The 18,167-nt window shown below is 37.5% G+C and overlaps 1 protein-coding gene across 1 annotated transcript in view; it reads right to left on the reverse strand.

Annotated features, from left to right (window-relative positions):
• LOC127624766 (splicing factor, suppressor of white-apricot homolog) overlaps positions 1 to 17,260 on the reverse strand; it is a 97,428-nt gene extending 80,168 nt beyond the window's left edge. The window contains exons 1-7 of the mRNA XM_052099634.1: positions 16,927 to 17,260; positions 14,531 to 14,694; positions 9,764 to 9,894; position 8,245; positions 5,525 to 5,604; positions 1,844 to 2,069; positions 1,186 to 1,295 (exon numbers count right to left, since the gene is read on the reverse strand). Of these exons, the coding sequence (XP_051955594.1) occupies positions 1,186 to 1,295; positions 1,844 to 2,069; positions 5,525 to 5,604; position 8,245; positions 9,764 to 9,894; positions 14,531 to 14,694; positions 16,927 to 17,120 (906 nt within the window). The 5' untranslated portion in view covers positions 17,121 to 17,260. The remainder of the gene's footprint in view (positions 1 to 1,185; positions 1,296 to 1,843; positions 2,070 to 5,524; positions 5,605 to 8,244; positions 8,246 to 9,763; positions 9,895 to 14,530; positions 14,695 to 16,926) is intronic.
• Between the last annotated feature and the right edge of the window lie 907 nt (positions 17,261 to 18,167).

Consider the following 18,167-nt stretch of genomic DNA (forward strand, 5'->3'; position numbering starts at 1 on the left):
GTCTCTGACTACTGTATGCTAAATGTTAATCATCATATCTGCAGCAAACATTGCTCAAGGGCTAATTTTTTAAATGCACTTGAATGGCTCTTAAAATGATCTACACCGCAAGAATGAAATTAGCTCCTTTCTTTACCTTTCAATTAAATTACCTAATGGAGCCTGAAGAAAAGTATGCATGAGACTGGAAAAATAAAACGAATGAATAGAATAAAAAAAAAAATGTCTTTAGAACAAAGCTTGAGACCGTGTATGCAAAAAGAAAAAGTAAATTTTTCACCAGACAGAATCAGAACAAGGTGTTTTCACATTGATTCAGATGTAGTTTAATTTTCACTTGCTCGGCAAGCACGATGAAGCTGTTTTTGTCATGAAGCATACATGATTGGAGACTTGCTGTTAAATTAACAATCCAGGACAACATGTGGATGGTATTAATCCCTTATACCAGAAGAACCAAAAAACACAGGCTGGCTAAGCAACTGGCTATCAGGAAATTCAGATATCAACCATTAGAATTGTGATGATGAATGTTCTACAGTCACTCTTCCTTTGCAAATAAGAAAAGAAAAATTAAGTTTATAATTGAAAAGCAAACTTTATACCATCAAGGCGAGAGAGCTGATGTCTATTATTAGGAAACCAAATCAGATAACATATTAGTTTATTTTACAAGCTTTTATCTCCCTTCTCTCTCCTTACGCCACTTTTTCAAAATGACACAAACAACTCAGTCTAAACATACAGAATATTAAATCAAGAAAATCAAAGTTATAAGCATCTGATGTCTCCTTATTTTGAACAAATATATAAAAAAGGAATGCTTTGATGTCAGATGCTTTGATATCAGGCCCAATTCTGCCAAGAAATATAACAACTTAACAGTAATATGACATTATTTTGAAGTGTGCGGCTTTGAACATTTAGTAACATACATCGAATTAGAAAAATTATTAAATGGCCTAAATAGAGAAACACATGGACTGTTGGACTAACTGAGAGGACGTTGATGTATATTTAGGGATTTGATGCACAGTAGGGGGCTAAATTACATTTCATTGCTCTGTTGGACATAAACACAGATGATAGTATGAACTGATATCCAGGGTGAACAGATAATGGTCTGAAAATGACAAACAAGTGTATTAATAATTCAAAGCACAGTGGGAAGTGTTTTAGCCATACCTTCATTATTTCCTCCAGACGAGAGCTCTTCTTGGATGCGAACAGACTCGGGTGGAGGTAGTTTCCATCACCGTCATCATCGTCGTCATCAGAATCATTTGACTTTGATTCTGTTTCAAAAGGGGACATTTGTTTGGGTTGTAAACCACCTTAAAAAATGTCACATTTGTTGATAAACCTTAGACAATCAATCCAATTTTCTTTTTTTTAATCATAGAAAGGTCAAATGTAACTCTTGTTAAACATTATTATGTGCCCTTCACAATAATGGCAAAAATTATTTTAGCACACAGAGAAATTAAATTAAACAATTACAGTCAGCACGAAACAGCATTCACAACCCATTTTACTTCCGTAATTTGACGCATTTGATAATTAAATGGGATGTTAAACTAGAAAATAATTGTTTGGATTGCGAAAAATGGGCGTTCCATACTAGAATTGACCAATGTGGCTGACCAGCCTGATACAGCTGATGGTCAACCAGCCTGAAATAATAGCAGACTATTCGAGTTCAGGAACCTGTTTGAAAACAATAACTTTGCAATTCCATTTGATGTTGCTAGTGGTTCAAAACTTCACTTCAGCTTTAAGTAAATAGGGTCCATTTTAATATGATTCTGACTTTAACAAATGCTTAAAAACTGGAAAATCTTACCCTGTTGCTGGTCTTGCTTGCCTTCTGAAGCCGGTGTGTACCTCCCTTCCTTCATAGCTAGAAGAATGTGTTTGTAGTAAGGGTTTAGGTAATGGTCGAACCGCAGGAAATCAAACTGGGAATTCCCAGATTGCTTCGCCTTCAGCACAATTTCAAATTGGGCCCCTTGCTTGGACACAAAGCTGGCGGTGCGCTCAATAATGGCATGAGTCTTGGTGGTCGCAGGCTAAGAGGAGACAACAAAGAGAGCTATCAAGGCTAAGAATCTGAGATACCTTAGAAAGTAGGCCAACTTTTGGGAAAAGGGAATAATTATCAGATTAACTAGAAAAATTTGGATAGGAAAAAAATTGCATACAAAATGCATCTATAATAAATTACTTCATGCACAGAATCTTTCATTCTAAAACTTTTGAAAGTCAAATAATGACTAGCTAATTTGAAGATGAACAAGCCAGTGTTCTTTCTCAAGATTTCTTACAATGCCTTACAATAAATAATGGTAGTCAGAGCAGGTCATAAGCAAATTATGAAACTTAATAAGAACACAATAGTTTCTTTATATGCCACAAAACCAAAGCTGAGGGATTGTGTCACAAATGGCCCTTTGCAGAGTTCAACGTTTTTTCAGAGGCGGAGCAAATGATGGCATTTCAATAAAAATTATACAGAGACAAAAATAAATCTGTGCACATTAAGTATTTAAAAAGTATGGTCAAGGTTATGTAGAGGTTAATTAATATGTTGACTTTTATTACTTTATAATTAATTTAATCAAAACAGTTGACCTAGAGTTTGACATTGTATCCTGTTGCCCATTTTCATTGTGGGTTGAATTTATATTCTCAAAGTCTAGTGTGGCCGCATCTTTAGGCATCACATTCATCTTATGTATATAAAAGTGGAATCCCAGCAGAAGTGTTGCTGCTGCTACTGTGAAGTTCTTTGTTGATTCAGCACTGCTAACAGCATCTGCTAAATGGTCCGCCTCTTTGTGCCTCACTGACGCCTCCTTCCTTTCTCCAAAGTACCAATCCAAATGTGTTGCTAAATGCATCCAAGTTCATTAAGGGTGCTTTCACACTTGGTTTGACTGCTTGGACAAACCCTGTCCCCTGCTGGTCTCTGTTCACATTCTTTTTTTGGCATCCGAACCACGGTCTGATTATTTACATTTACATTTATGCATTTGGCAGACGCTTTTATCCAAAGCGACTTACAGTGCACTTATTACAGGGACAATCCCTCCGGAACAACCTGGAGTTAAGAGCGCAAGGACACAATGGTGGTGGCTGTGGGGATCGAACCAGCAATCTTCTGATTACCAGATTACCAGTTATGTGCTTTAGACCACTACACCATCATCAACGTGAGTACAAGCGGCAGCTGTTTACCACTGTAACTAGGCAACAACTCAAAAATACTTCAGCTTCGCTGAGTTATTAAAGCATTCATCTCTTTGGATTTACCACCAACACTTTACATACACAAAACAACAATTATGTTTGTCTGCCAGGGATTCATTGAATGTGCAATGATGTGAGGAATATTAGCGTTTGTCTGCCACGAACCCGCAGATGTGTTGAAAGAGATGTGAAGAATGTGAGCTGCTGTCTGAAGGTGATTTATTTGGACACAAGCTGGTTTGAGAAATACATTAAACCATAATAATTGCAATCAGGAGCCTGCAAAGATGCAACTTATACGTCATCTATAGCGGTTCAATTCCACAATGTGGTACGATTGCATTTATATTAGCAGCAAACCGCACCGGAGTTCACATGAACCGTACCCCAAACCACCATTTCAAGCGAACTCGGGTGCAGTTTGCGGGTGCACACCCAAGTTTGGAAAACAGCGTTCACACCACCCAAACAAAATGAAACTTTGATGTCATTCGAACTCCTGTGTGCAGAAAAAATGCTAGTGTGAAAGCACCCTAAAGCTTTTTTGGAAGTTATTTTGGCATTAATTAAAACGGACCACAAAAGTGTAGTTTAAATGGGGTCTGCAACCTTTAAATGAGTGGTCGACCGATATGGGTTATTTAAAGGATGATGCAATCTCATTTTGCCACAAAAGATCAAATCATACTAATTACAGACACTGTACATACTGTACAGTACACAGTGAATATGAAATTTACTCACAGCACATGCAAAGTGCAAATGCAGCAAGCAGCAGTCTACTGACAGCATTCAGTTTACACATGGCCCTTGATCACCTGCATGGAGTGTCATAGACTGATCATCTTGCAACATTTGCGAGTCAGAGGGACAGGCTGATACAATGTGGACAGTTTAAATGAGACTTTGTTGAATGGCAGTCTACTATTGTGGTAACACAATGTCACGTAACAGCAAAAATAAAACTGTGATTGGTCATTTACATGTCTCAGATAACTCATGTGCATAGCAGATGATTCTCGGCACCCTCATGTCTTGAGAAACCAATCAGACAAACTGGAAAACCTTTGGGCCAATACAATAATGAAAAAATTACGAATCTCAACTGATTTATCGCTCTCTGCAATACATCAGTCGACCGCTACTTTTTATTACAGATGAAATTCCAAAATCCACCAGCTCGGGAAATCTATTAAAATCAAATACATAGTTGAAGTAATTAAGTAATAGTGATAAGACACAATGATGATTTGACAGGCAACAAAATCAGGCTATTCTTAACCCTGGGTTAACACTTTTCCAAATCATAAAGTGCCTCAGTGCTTATCTCATTAAACATTCATGCACTTTATATGATGTCACAAACACTTTCATACACAGTGTTTAGTTACAGCTGACTGATACGGTTAAAAATGTCAGCATAAAATTATAGCAAACGCATTAACTGGAGTTATAATGAAACTGTATTATATTTGTAGTAGGTTTCAGAAGACTTAAAAGGTGAAGAGCGCAATTTTTCTGTTAAAATGTACTATTCGGAGGCCTGGGTATCTCAGCTGGTATTGACGCTGACTACCACTCCTGGAGTCGTGAGGTAAAATCCAGGGTGTGATGAGTGACTCCAGCCAGGTCTCCTAAGCAACCAAACTGGCCCGGTTGCTAGGGAGGGCCGAGTCACATGGGGTAACGTCCTCGTGGTCACGATTAGTGGTTCTAGCCCTGAATGTGGCATGTGGCAAGTTGTGCGTGGAATATAGAGAGTAGCATGAGTCTCCACATGCGGAGTCTTCACAGTGTCATGCACAACGAGCCACGTGATAAGATGTGTGGATTGGCAGCCTCAGAAGCGGAGGCATCTGAGACTTGTCCTCCGCCACCCGGATTGAGGTGAGTAACTGCGCCACCCGAGGACCTACTAAGTAGTGGAAATTAGGCATTCCAAATTGGGAGAAAAAGGGATTAAAAAAAAAAAGTACTATTCCATCTTAAAATGTACAGACAATTAGAAGCACGTTATTATAAGCAAGCCAATGCAACATTGGCTCAACCAGTGGCATTGCGATCAATTTTTTTTCCACCACTGGCATGTGGGGCGAGTGCTTGTAAACATGCAAAAAGTAATGTAATCCCAGGGTTTACAAATGTACACTAAAAAAAAAATCTCAGAACCTGACAAAGATGAATTATTAGCTCAAATGAAGAATGATTATTCTAACCCAGTATTAGCAAAGCCCTTAAGTTACACATGCTTGAGTATACTTTATAATCAGCTCACCAGCTCAACGTCCGGAGGGATGACGAGGCCAGGGGGCGCCACAAACGGTTCCTCACTCTCTTCCTCTAGCTGATCTTGATCTGAGGTCAAAGTGAAATAAAAGAGTTAACAAAAAAAAAAAAGAAAATTCTCTTATCATTTACTCACCCTCAGGCCATCCTTAGATATGTATGACTTTCTTTCTTGTGCTGAACACAAAGACTTCTAGAAGAATTTCTCACGTCTGTTGGTCAAATCAATGCAAATGAATGGTGACCAAAACTTTGGAAGTTCAAACAAATAATCAAGGAAGCATAAAAGAAAGCCATTTGTCTCCAGTGGTTTAAATCAGTGTCTTCTTAAACTACATAATACAGGGCTCAACGCTAAGGATTTTTTTCTACTGGCCAGTGCTTCAGACATTTGCTGTCATTCACTGGCCCCAAAACAAAAATGAAAAATAGTTGATTAAAAATATGCATGGCTTAAAAATATTGTCCAAAGCTAAATATTTTATATATATATATATATATATATATATATATATATATATATACACACACACAAAAGCTTGGAATAATGTACAGATTTTACCCTTATAGAAAGGTTTTATTCATCAAATGGCATTCAACTGATCACAATGTATAGTCAGGACATTAATAATGTGAAAAATTACTAAAACAATTTGAAGCAAATGTTCAGAACTTCTTAAACTACTCATCAAAAAAATCCTCCACATGCAGCAATGACAGCTTTGAAGATCCTTGGCATTCCAGCTGTCAGTTTGTCCAGATACTCAGGTGACATTTCCCCCACACATTCTGTAGCACTTGCCATAGATGTTGTCTTGTATGGCACTTCTCTCGCATCTTACAGTCTAGCTGATCCCACAAAAGCTCAATGAGGTTAAGATCCATAACATACTTTTCCAGTTATCTTTTGTACAATGTCTATGTTTCTTTGCCCACTCTAACCTTTTCTTTTTCTGTTTCAAAAGTGTCTTTTTCTTTGCAATTCTTCCCATAAGGCCTGCACCCCTGAGTCTTCTCTTTACTGTTGTACATGAAACTGCTGTTTAGCGGGTAGAATTCAATGAAGCTGTCAGCTGAGGACATGTGAGGCATCTATTTTTCAAACAAGAGACTCTGATGTACTTATCCTCTTAGGTTTAGTTAAGCTTAATTTAACGAACCAAATCAACATTGTTTGATATAATGGCAAGTTATTTTCTAGTATCAAATGATCAATTTATCATGAGTACTCAAGGATAAAGTGTTGGAAGTGATGGCTGCTGGAAATAGGGCCTGTCTAGATTGGATCAAAAATGACTTTTTTTCCCAAATAGTAATGGTGCTGTTTTTTAGATCAGTAATGTCCCGCCTATAATTTGTGATCAGTTGAATGCCACTTTGAAGTTCCAATTTCCTTCCGAAACAGCAAAATCTGTACAAACTTTTGTCCGCCAGTGTCTGTAATATATATATATTTTTTAATAATATATATATATATATATATGATTCATTCAAATTTGTTTACCGATTCATTCAGATAACAATTTCTGTAAATCACAATTAGGTAGCAGCAAATCAACATATTTCATGTGTTTGAGTCATTAAACCATTGATAAAGCACAGAGGCCGAAACAAATCTAATTATACTTTATTCAAACCAGCGTGTCTACTAAGAGACTTTATCAGTGTTTAAATGTCATAAGTGTTTTCCCTGCAAATTACAACAAAGCATATCATTTTGTGAATGGCTGTGCATGACCATCAAGCAATATACAAAAAAGACAACATAGCCTGAAAGTAATTACAGGTTTTAATTATGTCCTGATGTCATTAGTCACTTTTACTTTTAATTAATCCAGCTCCTTTCTCTCCTTGTTAAACGGGATTAACGAACTAAACGAGCAACATGCCTCCTCTGTCAATTGGTCATAAGACGCTGATCCTTGTTCATTAATAAATTGTATGAGGAAATGGGGCGTATTAGTTCAGTGGCTCAAACCAATGATATGGTCTTTCACAGCCCACACACCAATACTATTGGCTCACACAACAGGGCTGAAGCCCTCCTAAAAAAGGACTAATAATGCCGATGGCTGCTGCTAAGACACTTGGAAATAAGTGAGGACAGTTCTAGGAGAGCGCGCTCGGAGTCTGCACGCTCGTGCGCTCATGAGATTGTTTCTCACATCTTCCAGTATATTATGCACTCACGCGTCATTGCAAGCTAAATATAATCACACTCTTTCACTCCGTGCATTTTGTGTGCTCTCTCGCTTGTTATCTGCTAACGTTATAAATGCAGCACTGGCCCGATCGGGCAAGTGGCAGTTCTAGCAACTGGACCGAATCTCTCTCACACTGGCCCCAGTCCATTGGGCAGTCCTTATTGTCGAGCCCTGTAATAGGAGTGGGAGAGAAACAGATCAATGTTAAAAGTATTTTTTTTTACTATACATTCTCCTCCCTGGTCACTCAATCTCCACTTTAACATTCTTCTTATGTTTTTGGAGATTTATATTCTTCAGCTACTGGGAAGGGAGGATAATTTATGACAAAATAAATGACTTAAATATTGATCTGTTTTTCACACACACACACACACACACACACACACACACACACACGTTGTGTTTCCATGTTTTATGGGGACTTTCCATAGACATAATGGTTTTTATACTGTACAAACTTTATATTCTATCCCCTAAACCTAACCCTACCCCTAAACCTAACCCTCACAGAAAACTTTCTGCATTTTTACATTTTCAAAAAACATAATTTAGTATGATTTATAAGCTGTTTTCCTCATGGGGACCGACAAAATGTCCCCACAAGGTCAAACATTTCGGGTTTTACTATCCTTATGGGGACATTTGGTGCCCACAAAGTGATAAATACACGCTCACACACACACACACATACACACACACTATGTCTGAACACATGGATATAGCCACTGGAGTTACTCATAGGCTCCCTTTATATGGAGGTTATATGTGTTCTGCAGGAGAATGTCAGTCATGCACATCTGGGATATCAGGAGAAAATCATGAGAGAATTTTCATTTTTGGGTCAACTATCCCTTGAATATAGCCTTGTGCATCAATTAATGTTTGCACCTTTTGTAAAAGTTGTGTATGAATCCCTCAATTGTCCTGTGTCAAAAGCTGGATCTCAAGATCAAATAGTCACTGTTGGGAATAACCCAATGTGCAGAAGATACTGGAAAACCAAAGAATAAGCATGACCTGTAGGATTTTTCTTAAGAAGAGTGGGCAGCTTCCCTGCTCGGGTCAAAGCAGACCTCATGAACAACTATCACAAAAGACACTTAAAATCTTTTTAAGATCCCTCTTATTTTTAATGATTAAACTTCAATAAAGCAAACTTAAGCATACAACTGTCTGTAACAGTAAAATATAAGTAATTCCAAGTAGTCCTGGTAAAAACCTTTCAACCACATTGAAAAGGTCAAGCACTCTGTAAAAGCACTTCTGACCATTCTCTGGTTGTCAAATCTGGCATATCGACCATAAGCAGCAATTCCGGCCGTGGCAAACATCAAAACTGGAGGCACCTTGCAATGTTCTTTCGCTGATATTCAGGGAAGGTATACTGTCTGGCATCAAATTCAGCTCTCTCACAATTTACAACTTCACAATAAAGTCACAATAAAGACATCAATGAAAACTATTGTCTGTGTGCTTGTAATGAGACGGGGGATCAGGACTATTTGCTTCAGGCCAAGCATCCTGTTCCTTAACAAAGGCTTGTACAGGTGTGAATGAGCAGAACAAATGCTTGGCGTGTGATAACTGTTTGCTTTAAAAACTCACTTGTCACCGCATGCTGAATTCCCACTCGAGATGAGCTCCCAGGCCTGAAACAAATTCCAAGCCTCTGTTTATATAGCTATCAGCCATGGAGTGTGATGTTTTTGCTGAAACTCTTTAGCAGTAAACTGCAGGATATTGCTGGTCATTAACAGTCTCTGCATTTCAACTGTCTGCCTTGCACACTCTTTAGAAGATTTTGAGCTTTTTATTGCCTCAGGGCTTCAAAACGATTTTTACTTGGCCTAAGGAAAATGGCCTTGTTTCATCCCAGAGCATTTTGAGGCTGATTTGCAAAAGTATATCTGAGATCACATACAGTTCTCTCAGAAAGTGCATCTCCTCAGGCACACTCACAGCCACCAGTTCAAAATGTGGGCTTTGAAGTTGTATGTTTTCTGAACTTGTATGGTTCCCACCTGTTTCTTTGCCGCCCCATCTTCCTCAGTGGGCTGGGAGGGGTCGTAGTAGTCAGCGCTGTAACGGAAGGCCACTGCGTTGTAGGTCCCTTCATCGGCCAAAGCTTCACTTAGTCTTTTATACTCCTCCTCTGCAAATAAAATAGAAAAACAAATCCATAAACCAAACAATTTCTGAAGACAATGTGAGTGGTTCTGTACCAGATATATTCAGTTTTTACACTAAATACAGAATAGCATAGCTATTAAAATTGCAACAATGACAAGGACAGTCCAATATAGAACAGTCCAAATGCTTTATTATCATTTATAGGATGTTAATGTTGACAGATTGATTATAGCCTGGTTTAATGAGGTTAAATTCCCCCTGAAGGGCGAATCAACATGATGACTACATAGATAATGAGGGCAGTGGTGGCTCAGTGGTTGAGGCTCAGGGTTACTGATCAGAAGGTCGGGGGTTCAAGCCCCAGCACCACCAAGATGCCACTGTTAGGCCCTTGAGCAAGGCACTTAACTCCAGGTTGCTCCGGGGGGATTGTCCCTGTAATAAGTGCACTGTAAGTCGCTTTGGATAAAAGCGTCTGCCAAATGCATAAATGTAAATGTAAATAATGACTTGCGTACCATAACTACCATCTAAGGACACCATATTTCACTCCCACCTACTTTGCACCTCTGCATTACAGAGTTTTAAATAGCTAGAGCAGGGCATTATTGACTCATGCTAGGAAAACATAGATCATCATGTTCTGAATAAATTTAGACAACTTTTGGAGCTCAAGTTCATGCTATCATCAAAGAAAAAGGGGGACTTCGCAAATATTAAGAAATTCAGAAATTCGTTTTTCAACCTTTATCTAAATATTTTCAAGAATAATAGCATTTGTAATGAAAATATTTGAATTAAATTATAAAAGATTGCATAATAGAAGCATTTTCAGTAGTGGACTTTTTGCATCACACTGTATTATATGTTAATGGATGTTAACTACTTGGCAACTGCAAACAGCCTAAAGTTAGACTAGTGAACTATATTAATGATGGAGGAATTGTTTATTCTGATTATGTTAATATTGGGTGGCCAATGGCAAATATAATGCAAATATAAAGTTGAAGTCAGAAGTTTACATATACCTTTGCCAAGTACATTTAAACTCAGTTTTCACAATTCCTGACATTTAATTGTAGAAAACATTCCCTGACTTAGGTCAGTTAGGATCACTACTTTAATTTATGAATGTGAAATGTCAGAATAATAGTAGAGATTTATTTCAGCTTTTATTTCTTTCATCACATTCCAAGTGGTCAGAAGTTACATATACTTTGTTAGTATTTGGTAGCATTGCATTTAAATTGTTTAACTTGGGACATTTTGGGTAGCCTTCCACTAGCTTCTCACAATAAATTGCTTTAATTCTGGCCCATTCCTCCAGACAGAACTGGCGAAACTGAGTCAGGTTTGTAGGCCTCCTTGCTAGCACATGCATTTTCAGTTCTGCCCACAAATCTATCTAAATTTATTCAAATCAGATTGAGGTCAGGGCTTTGTGATGGCCACTACAATACCTTGACTGTGCTGTCCTTAAGCCATTTCACCATAACTTTGTAGGTATGCTTGGGGTCATTGTCCAATTGGAAGACCCATTTGTGACAAAGCTTTAACTTCCTGGCTGATGACTTGAGATGTTGCTTCAAAATATCCACATAATTTTCCTTCTTCATGATGCCATCTATTTTGTGAAGTGCACCAGTTCTTCCTGCAGCAAAGCACCCCACAACATGATGCTGCCACCCCCATGCTTCACAGTTGGGATGGTGTTCTTCGGATTGCAAGCCTCACCCTTTTTCCTCCAAACATAATGATGTTCATACTGGCCAAACAGTTCAATTTTTGTTTCATCAGACCAGAGAACATTTCTCCGAAAAGAAAGATCTTTGTCCCCATGTGCACTTGCAAACTGTAGTCTGGCTTTTTTAAGGAAGTTTTGGAGCAGTGGCTTCTTCCTTGCTGAGCAGCCTTTCAGATTATGTTACTATAGGACTCATTTTATTGAGGATATAGATGCTTGTCTACCTGTTTCCCCCAGCATCTTCACAAGGTCCTTTGCTGTTGTTCTGGGATTGATTTACACTTTTCTCTGCAAACTACGTTCATCTCTAGGAGACAGAATGCATCTCATGGTGTTCCCATGGTGTTTCTAATTGCATACTTTTGTTTGTACAGATGAACGTGGTACTTTCAGGCATTTGGAAATTGCTCCCAAGGAAGATCCAGACTTTTTTTCTGAGGTCTTGGCTGATTTCTTTTGATCTTCCCATGTTGTCAAGCAAAGAGGCACTGAGTTTACACCAATTGACTCCAATTAGCCAGAAGCTAATCAGAAGCACATTGCCTAAAGGCTTGACATAATTTTATGGAATTTTCCAAGCTGCTTAAAGGCAGAGTTAACTTGGTGTATGTAAACTCATGACCCACTGGAATTGTGATAGTCGGTTAAAAGTTTAACTATTTGTCCGTAAACAATTGTTGGACAAATTACTCAAGTCATGCACAAAGTAGATGTCCTAAATAACTTGCCAAAACTATAGTTTACTAATATGAAATCTGTGGAGTAGGGCTGCAACTAACGATTATTTTGATAATCGATTAATCTAACGATTAGTAGAATGATAATTCGACTATTCAGCAATTATTACAATTAATCATTAGCTCAAGCAATTATTCAGCTTGTGTCCTGACTTAAAGTTTGCATTAAGCGTGCTTACTAACAACAAAGAGGACAAAATCATCTTTTAAAAATACCTCTAAATGACATTCACTGAATTAAAGGGGAAAAAAATACTTTTTATTTGTTTAATTCAGTAAATAAATTCACTGCAAAAAAAAATCCTACTGTTATCAATATTGTTTTCGATATAAAAATGTCTAAACATCCTTAACAAGATATATTTAATTGAGAAGCAACATATATGATATTTAGACTTGCTTTAAGAGAATGTATCTTAAATGTACAGTAAGTGTATTTTGTATACAAGTGTATTTTTTACTTGGTTATACTTCTGCGACTGCAGTGAAGTCAAAATATTCTTATATTCAAGATCTATTCTCTAAAATCAAGTCTAAATATCTTATATGCTGCTTCTCAGGTGAAAGCATCTTTTTTTAAATAATTTTTTGATATTTTTAAATATTTGAATTTGTAATATTATATTCAACATTCTCAGATAACAATTTTTTCTTCAGCAGTATAGTTGCTAAAAAATATTTACGTTGTTTTAAAAGAGTTTTAGATATTTATATTGGAAAACAAGCCAAAACAAAAACAAATCATAAACGTATTGTATTGCAGTGTATAATGGGGCTAAGACTGCCCTCTCACACCTGTCACTACAATCCATCTTTATCTCACAAAAAAAAAAATTATCATATTAAGAACGCTGCATATTGCCAATTTTCTTCACGATAAGAAATGCACAGTGACATATATTATGATATAATAAGTCGCGAGCCATCACGTTATAATCTAGATGCATTAAGCTTGTGTGCTCGAGGGACAAGTGTCCCCGCGACAGATTGTTGTAAAACTATTTTTTGCCATGTTTCCTTTATAGACGCTCAAAGTGCAAGTTTCGATTCAGCGGAGAGGCAGCTCCAGCTCCATTTATTCCACAACGAGAGTGCTTCTGTACTTACTTGGTATTTTTGCATTATAATTCCTTTATACTGTACACGAGCACTTTATTAGAAACACCTGTACACCTATTATTCATGTGATTATCTAATCAGCCATTCGTGTGGCAGCAGTGCAATGTATAAAATCATGCATCGAGCTTCAGTAAATGTAAACATCAACCATCAGAATAGGGATAAAAAATGTATCTTAGTGATTTCGACTTGGGCATGATTGTTGGTGCCAGACAGGCTGGTTTTACACAACAACTGATTTAAAATGCTTTTGGGAAGATTAAATAAATATTGTGTTAAAGTTTTCATGTACTTGCCAATTTCAATACATTTTCAATTTCTAAAATAAAATTATATTTGTTGGTACCATATATTTTGACATTTTATCAGTCATTTTATAAACCAGTTTTCTTGATACATAAGTGTTTTTGTTGAAGAAAGGTCAACATTGCAATGGCTCAGATCAACATATCACTCCAAAAGGGCTCATCTATTTGGCTGCAATATAAGCCTAAACAAGGAACTAAAATTAAATTCTGCCCCTACAATACATTTTTCAATACCGTAAAAATGCCAAAATAATAAAGTATATAATAAGAGCCAGTGTTCTTGGTTCCAGAATTATCTTTCCGATTGATTTTCTCCATATAGGATCTCTCTTCAGGATTACGGGTAGTGTGGTTTTTCACCTGGAATACAGCTTTTAAATCACACCAACTTGTGGCTTCTACAGAAGCATATACCATTGAAAAGGCTCATGCTTGCTGTGCTCTATTGAGGGTGAAGAACAGAAAAGCTTTGAATTTAAATGGAGGACAGCTGTACGCCAAGAATAAAAAACAATTCAGTTAACCAAAGGTGTTTGCAGTGGCTCAGGTCTGAAGTTTAGTTGAAGCAAAACTTGTCAGGCCAGTAAGACTGACCTATTAGCTGCAATATGACCCAAAACAAGGAACAGGTATTTAATTCTACCTCTCAAATTAATCTAAAGATTACAGAGATGCCAAACACAGATTAAGTATATAATTGCAGAGCATCTGATTCAGTTGATTAATCGTGGTAGATAACTATGCATTTACCTTGCCTGGCCTCCTCTTCCAGTAGATCAGTGTGCATGGCAAGATACCTCTCCTCATCACACAGAGCCTCTATCCTGGCCTCCTCCTCTGACAACTGGTAATCGTGATTCCACGAGCCTGCATCATATTCCGAAAGGTCATGTAAATGACCGCGGCCATCGTACCTGCAATACGAATCACCTGGTTAAAGACAAAGTGAAATGAACTTTAACTCACCTACAACAAATACTCACCACATTGGGGAACCCTATAAGTAGAGACTTGTTTATATATTCATTTATGTATGCATTTCTATTACCAAGATTCTACTTCTTCACTTCCAAGCTTTTCAAGAGATGCAAGAACTGAACATTGCCTTGGTGGAAAAAGGCAGACGGACTATATGCTGCACTCCAGAGGGTGCACAGGTAAACAAATATGTGCACTTGTATGATAAACTTACAAAATCCATCTAATTGTTCACTAAAACCTTAAAAAGATGCAACAGGCCTGAGTAAAGAAGAAATACATTAAAATGCAAACAACAACTCTCTTCTTACCTTACATGGTTCAATAAACCATTCCAACTTGTACCCTTGTCAGACAACTGAGACTTTTTGAGACTGCCATCCTAAAAATTACCATAAAAGAAATACATCCACAAAAGCCCGAGCACATAAATACCTATCCGTTAGAACCCATATGGTGGAAATTTTCCTGCGCTCGCTGCTGTATTCCACTTCTCAGTTCCAGTTTCTTCGGCAAAAGAAAGAAGTGGGTGATGAGGTGGCAAGCGGGGCCTGGTGGGACCCCTTAGCCTTAAATGCTGAGGAAATAAGTTCTACGTTACGTTATAGAGAGACACACATACATATTGGAAACAGATCCATGCAGATTAAGGTGGTTCAATGTAAATCGCTGCAAAGCACTCTTGGTTCTATAGCCACTGTCAGTTCTTTTTAAAGGGCTGCAGTTAAACTGTAAGGATGGGGGGAGAACATCAATGACAGATCACATGTTACAATATCCTGTAAGAGAACAGTGTTAGACAGTGGATTAAGCACACGCACACACACACACACACACACACACACACACACAAAAGCATTTGGATCATCATCATTATACTTTAAGAACCACCTTAATGCAGACTCATTTACAGTAGTAAGTAAACCCAACTTGAATTTGCTGTGGTTTTGATTAAAATGTATAGTTCACTCAAAATAAAAATAATTGGGCATAATTTACTCTCCTGTACATTCTATCTCTGACTTTTATTCTTCCTTGGAACACAAAAGGAGATACTACTCTTAGGGACTGACAATCTCATTCACCATTCACTTTAATGGCATCTTTTTTCCCATAAAATTGTTCTGAGATGCTGTTCTTCTCACCATGATTGTACAGAATGGTTATCTGAGTTACCATAGACTTTGGCCATTCTCTGTTGATCTCTCTCATCAACAAGGCATTTTCATCTGCAGAACTTCTGCTGACTGGATGTTTTATGTTTTTGTCAACATTCTGACTAAATTCCAGAGACTGTTGTGCGTGAAAATCCCAGGACATCAGCAGTTACAGAAATACTCAAACAGTCCATCTGGCACCAACAATAATGCCGTGGTCCAAGTCAATGAGATCAATTTTTTTCCCCTTTCTGATGGTTGATGTGAACATTAACTGAAGCCCCTGACCCATATATACATGATTTTATGCACTGCAGCCACACGACTGGCTGATTTGATAATCACATGGATGATTGTTGGGCAGGTTTTTCTGAAACTGCAGATCTCCTGGGATTTTCCCACACAAGACTAAAAAAAAAATTAAAAAAAGAAAAACATCCAGTGACCGACAGTTCTGCAGATGGAAACGCCTTGTTGATGAGAGAGGTCAACAGAGAATGGACAGACTGGTGTGAGCTGACAAAGTCTATTGTAACTCAGATAACTGCTTTGTACAATTGTGGTGAGAAGAATGCAGGTTGGCACTGTTTTGTGGCTGATCGGTGTGTATATGTCTATGGAAAGGGGAGGGAGGGAGCGAACGAGCGAGCGAGAGAGAGAGAGAGAGAGAGAGAGAGAGATTCTGCCCCATCCTTTTTAAATGATAATTAATTATATATTGTTCTATCCAGGGCCTGATAATAAGCAAGGATTCTGTTTCTGTAATAAGAAGGTTCTGATTCTGATATTAACATCCCCGAACTAACTTAAAATAACCATTTTCACAGCTGTCAGTACAAAAATGACAATCCAAGCGAAGTTATCTTAGAGCTGTCATTGCCAAATATCTTTTATTCATGTTTGGCCACCAGCTCCTCCTGTGCTGCAAAACAAAAAGGCAACATCCAATGTCCCCTTTGGAAGACGTTAAGCTGGTTAAGCAATGAATCCGATTAGGTTTGTTTAACCGACCTATCGATCATGACGTTCTTGTCCCCCATCCATGGGATAAGATGTTTGCCCTGATCGTGGAAGTTGGCCCTCTCAGCGTCCCGGAACAGCTTGCAGGCGTAGCCGAACACCAGCAGCTCTGCATACTTGCTGCAGTCGCTCTGCTCCTTAGCCGGTTTGTTTTTATCCTTCTTGCTCGCCCCGCGCCGGTACATTCCAAATAATATCCACAAGACACGAAATTAATGATGAGTTGTTTAGAAATCTATGAGTATTGCTGTTAAAGTGGGGGAAAGTGAATTAAATTGCTGTGTGCTAACAAACACAACAACACATTGCAACACACTGCTCAGGAAATATGGTGTACGTGTTGAGAAATGTTGAGTTTCGGAGTCTCAGATTCGTTGTTTTGTGTCAAGCGAAAATGTAATGTAGTACTGCGGTTTTGGTTTGTAAACATGTTTGGATGTTCACATATAAGTTTTAAGCTTTTTTTAATGTTTTCATATAATATGAAATGCACTTAGCCAGTAAAGAAGGAAATTATTCTGGCGCGTATTAGCCGAAAATGTCAATGTGAAAATGAAATGAAGGAGCATATTGGCGCCACAGTGAACATGTTCTTACAAGTTAAAATAACGTAGATAGATGTGATGAGAAGACGAAATAAATAATGATTTCTCCAGAGAATGATTTGGGGCACATTTTGTCAGATATTATTTTTTTCTTTCCCAATAGCAAGATATCTCTGCCTTAAACAACATGTTTTTTTATGTTCACAAAAAAATCAGATACATCAGTATAGAAATTATATAATTACACTGTTTAATTTGAAGAAGAGAGAAAGAAGAAAAAATAAATAAATACATAATACAAATAATAATTTCTCCATTTGTGTACAATTAAAGGAGCGTATACAGTACGGTATAAAGTTGGGGGCTTTACAATACAAAGAAGTTCACAATAAAATTTAGTAAAGTGTTATTCTACTTATTGACAATACATTTTAAAGACCTTTTAATCATTTTAAAATCTTAATATCTGACTAAATAAATTTGATTGGCAATTTGCACATTTGTGTGGATATAATCTATATATATTTATATGATATAATTCTGCCATGCAGAATTTAAAAGTTTCCCACATACTCCACAATCTATATATGACACCTTTCAGAGATAAACTGTAAGTATATTTTTATTAAACATATAAAACATATATGTAGAGTAGCCTGGGCATTATGTAAACCAGGAAAACTCTTA

Source organism: Xyrauchen texanus, chromosome 31, assembly GCF_025860055.1.
Source record: "Xyrauchen texanus isolate HMW12.3.18 chromosome 31, RBS_HiC_50CHRs, whole genome shotgun sequence".
Lineage (NCBI taxonomy): Eukaryota > Metazoa > Chordata > Actinopteri > Cypriniformes > Catostomidae > Xyrauchen > Xyrauchen texanus.